This window comes from Penaeus japonicus, unplaced genomic scaffold, assembly GCF_977035675.1.
Source record: "Penaeus japonicus unplaced genomic scaffold, GWHDUDI00000001_assembly GWHDUDI00000017, whole genome shotgun sequence".
NCBI lineage: Eukaryota > Metazoa > Arthropoda > Malacostraca > Decapoda > Penaeidae > Penaeus > Penaeus japonicus.
Window position 1 is genome coordinate 21,240,274 of NW_028234419.1, and position 7,500 is coordinate 21,247,773.

At 34.1% G+C, this 7,500-nt stretch overlaps 1 protein-coding gene across 4 annotated transcripts in view; it reads right to left on the reverse strand.

Moving 5' to 3' along the window:
• The window catches only part of LOC122257330 (neuralized E3 ubiquitin protein ligase 4), a 42,894-nt gene that overhangs the window by 34,568 nt on the left and 826 nt on the right, over nt 1-7,500 (reverse strand). For 2 of the 4 annotated variants that reach the window (XM_086546115.1, XM_086546114.1), the window contains exons 2-6: nt 4,733-4,834; nt 4,287-4,400; nt 3,044-3,182; nt 2,546-2,581; nt 378-1,123 (exon numbers count right to left, since the gene is read on the reverse strand). In XM_086546115.1, coding sequence (XP_086402241.1) covers nt 378-1,123; nt 2,546-2,581; nt 3,044-3,182; nt 4,287-4,400; nt 4,733-4,834 — 1,137 coding nt within the window. The remainder of the gene's footprint in view (nt 1-377; nt 1,124-2,545; nt 2,582-3,043; nt 3,183-4,286; nt 4,401-4,732; nt 4,835-7,500) is intronic. The other 2 variants (XM_086546116.1, XM_043022561.2) reach the window with 1 other exon arrangement.

The following is a 7,500-nucleotide window of genomic DNA, read 5'->3' on the forward strand; positions in this document are numbered from 1 at the left end:
TAATATTGATTTTGAAGCAAAGTCTGTGTATGTTACATGAAATATTAGTAATATCTCCTTAATTTGCAAATATTTTGCATTAAAGAAACCAATAATACTCACAAAAAATAAAAATTTAGAATTTTATTTTGACTGGTAAAAAAGAAGAGGAAGAAGAACATAGAAGAAGAAGACAAAGAAAATAAATTACCTACCATAATCATTTTTACCAAGTTATGGGAACTTTAACTTTTTTTTTTTTTTTTACAAAAAAATATGCCAAATCATATGTAGCATAGCCTCAACATAAATGACTATATACAAGAACAAAATACACAAACACCAATAAATAAGCAATAATCATACAGAATACATGGACTGGAATACACCATACTCACCTCAAATAATTCATTTTCTCTCAGCGCCCTACAGCTCATTACGACTCCATTGTTGAATTCATCTAGTGGTCGTCTTCTCTCTGCTGTTCTCCCACTATTGGACAACTTAACAAGGGTTCCGCACTTATCATGGAACCTCAGCCGATCATTGGTCGAGTCGTAATTCACACTGTTATCCCCAGGTCCTGGATTATTATTACCAACTTGGTTCCCCACACTGTTTGCATTGCCATTGTTACTCCCGTTGTTATTACCGCCCCCGTTATTATTCCCCCCGTCGCAGTTATTGCTACCAGCGCCACCCACTGCGCCGCCACACGTATAGCCTGACTGGGTGGCACTGTTCCCCGCATTTTTGCTTCCCCCACTAGTCTGTGTAGCCCCACAACTGGTGGCTGGGACCGTTGATGGCACCAGCGCAGTTTCCGAGGGCCGCGGGGATGGGTTATTAGACTCACTGACATCACAACTACTTTCTCTCCCATCTCTCTCATCATGTAAGACATTACTATCACTGTTGGACATCAAACTATTGGCAATACTAATATTTGCAACATGATTACTAAGTGCACTGCAGGTGCCAACATTTATGGAGGAGGCTAGATTTACAACTGCGGTGTTGTTGCTGGTAGTGCTTTGGTTATTTACAATGGAGGCGGCTGTCGTAATAGTTTCAGGCTGAGAGTCCAATATATTGGAGTCACGCATAGATGAGAGTTCACTTATGGAATCCTCATCTAATGTATCTGGAAAATACAAGTTCACAATAATAATATAAATAATAATTTATAAAGAGACTTTCATCTTTAAACATAAATAGGAATATATATATATATATATATATATATATATATATATATATATATATATATATATATATATATATTACATATGTACATATATACATATGTAATATAGTATGTATATGTATATATGTATATATGTGTGTATGTATATATATATATATATATATATATTATATATATATATTATATATATATTATATATATATATATATATATATATATATATATATATTATATGTATATATATATATATATATATATATATATATATATATATATATATATATATATATATATATATATATATTATATATATATATATATATATAAACACACTCATATCTAAAGCATTTGCTCATACTTCCCAAATATTTAGCAACAATTCCTAGTTCTAAAAAATATACACCTAATTGTAAATCAATTAATATAATAATGCAATGAAAAGTATCATTATCAATAAAAAAATAAAAATCTGAGATAATCCACACAGACACAGACAGGCACAAACTAACTCACTCTCTCTCACTCTCTCTCTCTTTCTCTAATATGACGACCCAGACTTCATGTGTCTCAGATAACTTCTGGCAGTCCAGTCAAATCAAACTCTGTAGCATTTCTAATCTATTTGTGATCTTATATTACCATGAGAATACAATCATACTTTCCTAATATAGATAAGACTCTGCAATAATAGAAGTGTTGAAAAGGGCAACTTAGCTTTGGAATGACAAGACTATTTTTAGGACGTTAAACCTGTTTCAAAACAATTTGGATTTCACTGCATAAACATTCATAAAGTAAAACCTAAAAGCTTTACTCATAGCTTCCACCTTCTTTATATAAATGTATGATAATATTATCTAGAATACACATATTACCCTAAGTTACACCAAAAATTTGTACAGATACAAATAACCAGTAAAAGAAAACAATCAACGGATACATTTACATACAGCTAGATAAGAGTGCCGTTTTAAAAGGAATTTAATGCAGATCAAAATTAAGAACAAAATAACATTTGTGTCTCGTTCTCCGTTACATCTGGTTCAAGTGAGATATAAAATTGATGATAAGGGAGTATCAAAAAAAAATATCAGTCAAGGAATTCAACTGTCAAATATGAATCGTTTAAGTGATATACACAACGATAACAGAAAATATGAAAAAGAACAATAATTACGGAATCACAGCTGTCAATCACAGCAACTGCGATTATCATTAGTAATCCGTACACAGAACAAGCTAAGCAGCAACTACTAAAGCTTCACGTAATGTTGACCTCAAAAATGTATGTCAGCTGATTGGATACAAGTATGATCAGCAGTTTTGCTAAAAGGGAGGATTCCATTTGTTTATTCTTACCCTCTCCCCAAGACCCTGAGTTCCAATCACATGCAGCTGTAAGTAGTAATAAATGATGTAATAAAATTAACAGAATTTCTAAGAGAGGTATCTACTTATTGCCTAATTGAGCTCCTCCCATCATTCTCATTCATATAGCAGGAGGTATTCCTCAGAAATTATGAGCTGGTTTGTAGCTTGTGTGTAATCATCAAATTCATAGTGGTAGAGTCAAAGAGAAAAATAAAGCCATTGTATTTTTTCTCTATGCTTTTCCTACCATGCACAATAAGCTAAAACAGAAAGGTATCTGTTTTCATGTTCCTAGTTACCTAATTATCATTATCAAATATTTCATTCTATAACTTCAATTATACAACAGGACTGAAATCTTTAAAGAAAAGATAAAGACTCTTCAACAACCCCTTTCCAGTCCCATGTATAAAGTCAACAATATGCAAATGTCATGCTAAAGATCACTCTTATCAGGCATGGTTTACCACAACCATATAGACTTACTTGAATCCGGAGTTGAGGGGGCAGTGAGGGTAACTTGAGCACACTTCCCATACATGTCAACCACTGCATACAATATCTGTGGCAAATTGACTGCAGCCACTCCCTGACACTCGCCATTCACAAAGAATTTGAGGTCTCCCTGAATGAAATGGAGAATGCAAATATTAGACAGAGACAGAATCATTTGACACATCTCTTACTACTGTATCTAGTCAAAAGTGATCAAAACCTGAGCAGAAATATTATTAACAAAGAAAAATAGAAAAAGTGAATAAACATTATTCCGTTTAGAAAATGAACTTCAATTATCCTATTACAAAAAAGGTGAACAACCATAATTGCATTAACACTAAAGAACAAAAATTAAACATTTAATCTAATCTAAAAAGACATCAATGTTCAACAGAAGTCAATATGTATTCATGGATCCTACTTGAGCCATAATGAATCCATATCAAATGCACAACAAAGGATACAGAGGATGTATCAACCCATTGCAGACGCATTTGAAATACCCCAGTGTTTGGAGACAAAACAGTCCCATTGGCAATGGCTTCTTATGATGTGTTTTTAATTGTTTTCTAGATTTATGGTATGAAATGAGTCTATAGATGATATATTAGCAAAGTGATACTATATAGCATTTGGTATAATAAGGCATCATAATAAGGAATAAATTGCTTATAATTTCAACAAGTGGAATAAAGCTGTAATCCAACCTGACAAAATGCCCGTCACAGATGGGCTAAATGCTTGTAGTGTGATAGTTTTAGGGAAAATTCTGTTAGGAAAAGTCTGTGCCCCCGGGAGCATGGGGAAAACATTTTCCCCATCTCTGTAATTTCCATCCAGTTCACACAGAGCCAGAGATATCCTGTCTTGATGTTAAGTTAGCTTGCTCTGGTCCCCATCCTCAATGGATTAAAAATACAAGCAAAAATATATGGAAACATAAGAAAACAAAGCTACACAGACTTTACTATGAAAAACAAGAAACACAAGAAAACAAAAATTAAACACTTTACTATGAAAACCAAGAAACACAAAAATTACACAGACTTTACTATGAAAAGCAAGAAACACATGGAAACAAAATTACAAAGACTTTACTATGAAAAACAAAAAACATAAGAAAACAAAATTATACAGACTTTACTATGAAAAACAGATGATATGCATATGACAAAATAAAAAGGGAAGCCAAGAGCTGTACTAGACCAACTGTCCATAATGTATTAGTTACCTGTGATGTTCGCATTACCCCCACTCTGTCACCTTCCACCAGCTTATCCAAATCACAGCCATAAGCCTCATGTAGGGATCGGCCATCCCGCAACACTCCTTGGCCAAGCATTATCTGTTAAGGACAACGAAAAATGTAGTTCTAGCACTATAATGGATGTGCTTATAGGATTTCAATCAAAAGTATTCTGTTCTAGATTAATGGAATAATTCTGAATGAAATTCTGTAAACAATAAAAAAAAAAATATATATATATATTTCTATATGTATAGAAGGATATATAAATAGGTGAATGCTATTGTATTGTTATTGTGTTGATTAAATAAAAAAACATGCTATAAAAAACATGTTATGTGACAGATGACAGTACAAATTCATATTCATATATCAAAATAAATAAACCACCTTACCAAATTTCTGCACCATAAACCAAAACCTGCACTCACCCATGTTCCTCCTCTGAGGTCTGTTGCTGTGATGGGAATATCGATAACATCGGGGTTGCACACGGTGACTCCAATCTCTATGCTCCCACTCCATGTGTTCAGCTGTCAAGAAAATCACAAAGTTAAATTACTGATATTTTTTATGTACAGTGCATATTTCTCTGTAAATTCAAAAACACATATGAAGTCAAGTTGGACTAAAAACATGGTTCAAATTTATAAATAAATATTATTTATAACGCTGAAGCTACTTGAATAAATTTCCAAACCTGAATATCACTGTTCCTTAATGCTATAACGCATATTATAAATTCTGCATAATGCATACATGAAAAATGACGTAATCTTCCCTTCATATCACATGCAATTTTGCATTAATATACTGGAACTATTAATACACTGGCAACTGGGAGCAATACATATATAAGAAATATAATAAAAGAGGGAAGGGAGAGTTGAGAAAGGAGAGTTGGAAGACAGAGAGAGAGAAAGAGAGAGAGAGAGAGAGAGAGAGAGAGAGAGAGAGAGAGAGAGAGAGAGAGAGAGAGAGAGAGAGAGAGAGAGAGAGAGAGAGAGAGAGAGAGAGAGAGAGAGAAGAGAGAGAGAGAGAAGAGAGAGAGAGAAGAGAGAAGAGAGAGAGAGAGAGAGAGAGAGAGAGAGAGAGAGAGAGAGAGAGAGAGAGAGAGAGAGAGAGAGAGAGAGAGAGAGAGAGAGAGCATAAGAGTAGATAGGAGTAGGTAAGATAGAGATTAAGTATGAAGGATTATGGTTGAGGAGCGGATTGGAGGCGAAGAAGAAACAGGGAGAGAGTGAAGCATAGAGGGGAAAAGGTAAAATGGAAAGATGGAGAGTGAGGGATATGGGGTCAGAAAGGAAAGAAAAAAGATGGGGGGGGGGAACATGGTGAGAAGGAAGAAAGCAAGTAGGGAGGGAGGGAAGGAGAGAGAGAGAAATAAGGGGGTAGAAAGAGAAAGAGAAGAGAGAGGGATGGATTGATTGATGGATGGAGGGATGGAGGGAGAGAGAGAGAGAAAGAGAGAAAAAGTAGTGAGAGAAAAAGAGAGAGAAAGAGAGAGAGAAAGAGAGAAAAAATAGAGCAAGAAAAAGAGAGAGAAAGAGAGAGAGAGAGAAAAAGAGAGAGAGAGAGAGAGAGAGAGAGAGAGAGAGAGAGAGAGAGAGAGAGAGAGAGAGAGAAAGGGAGAGAAAGAAAGAGAGAGAGACAGAAAGAAAGAGAGAGAGAGAGAAAGAAAGAGAAAGAGAGAGAAAGAAAGAGAGACAGACAGAAAGAAAGAGAGTGAAAGATAGATACCACTGAGAGGTGAAAAAGTGAAAAAGGAATCACAGAATTACAGAAGGCAAAATCAATAAAGACAGAGATAGAGGGAAAAAGTAGAAAGGAAGGAGAGGTAAATGAGAAAGAAAAAGAGAGAATAACACACAAACATGCAAGCTTTGCTGACATAAGTCCCATCCTCAAAAGCTATGGCAGAAACTTGAAACTCATCCGAAAGAAAGAAAGAAAAAAAGAAAGAAAGAAAAAAAAAGTACAAGGAAAGTAAAAGTTTAGGTAAATCTTGAAGGGATGACAGTGCAATGATAGAGAAAAACTATGATAGCTAATGACCGTTAAATTTCAAAAACAATACCGACTATTATATATAATCTGTAGAAAGTCCTGGTAGGCCTACAGTGACTCAACACTGTGATCTCCTTGCCACTGGGAAAGGCTAACAAACCTTCATCCCTTTTATATTGGCAAAAGAGAGCTTGTAGACCTCCCAGGTGATTTATCATAAAATAAGGAACTAATGTAAGCTTGATGGTGAAATTTCAGCATTGGATTCAAAAGCATTATGTTTCAAATAAAAAATTAAATAATGGAGATGCTATTTCTATATCTTACAGCAGTATGTCTAATTTTATCATATAGCTTCAAATAAATAAAAGCAAGTTCATACATATGCCTACATAAGTATACAGGTATGCATATATACATACACATACACATATGTGTATCTATCATTCTATACAACACATACATGGCTATATAAAACCAATAACCACAACTCTGTTTACTACAAAATAAAAAAAAGATACCTGTGTCTTTCAGCATTCAAAAAATACATGATACAGCAATAACAACTAACAGCACAAGTACCAGAAATTGTAAAACAAATAAGTAACAATATCTGAAGGTCTGATTTTGATTATCCTATTGTTATGAAAATTTTTGATGTGCTACTTCTGGTCTTGTTACCAACATACTGAAGAGCCGAACTAACAACCAAATGAGATAAAAAAAAGAAAGAAAAAAAAAAGAAAGAAAAAAAAAAAATCAAGGTATCTGGCATCTTTTAAATACTAATCTACATGAAAACTTAGATTTTTACTTAAAGTGAAGGTCTTTCGGACAAATCAGGACTCGAAACCAAACAATTTGCCAAGATAAGCAAAGCCCTTGTATTACAAGCGAGATATGCTATGTAATATCAAATGGTCACCTTGACTTGAATTCTGCATGGTCTAGTCTGCAGTATAGCTACCTTTATTCATCAAATTTAAGAGGGTGGCAATTTTAATGCAACTATCAAGGCCAAGTTGGTACTTTTCTTTGCTGCCTGGCATAATCTATGTCCTGTGTTTTCCCAGTTTTGTGTCATACCTACTGAATCATTTCAATCATTCATCATATTTCTTGGTTCCTGTCAGATGATAATTCAGTAACACAAAACTATTATTAATCTAGTATAGCTTACATGCCCATGCTG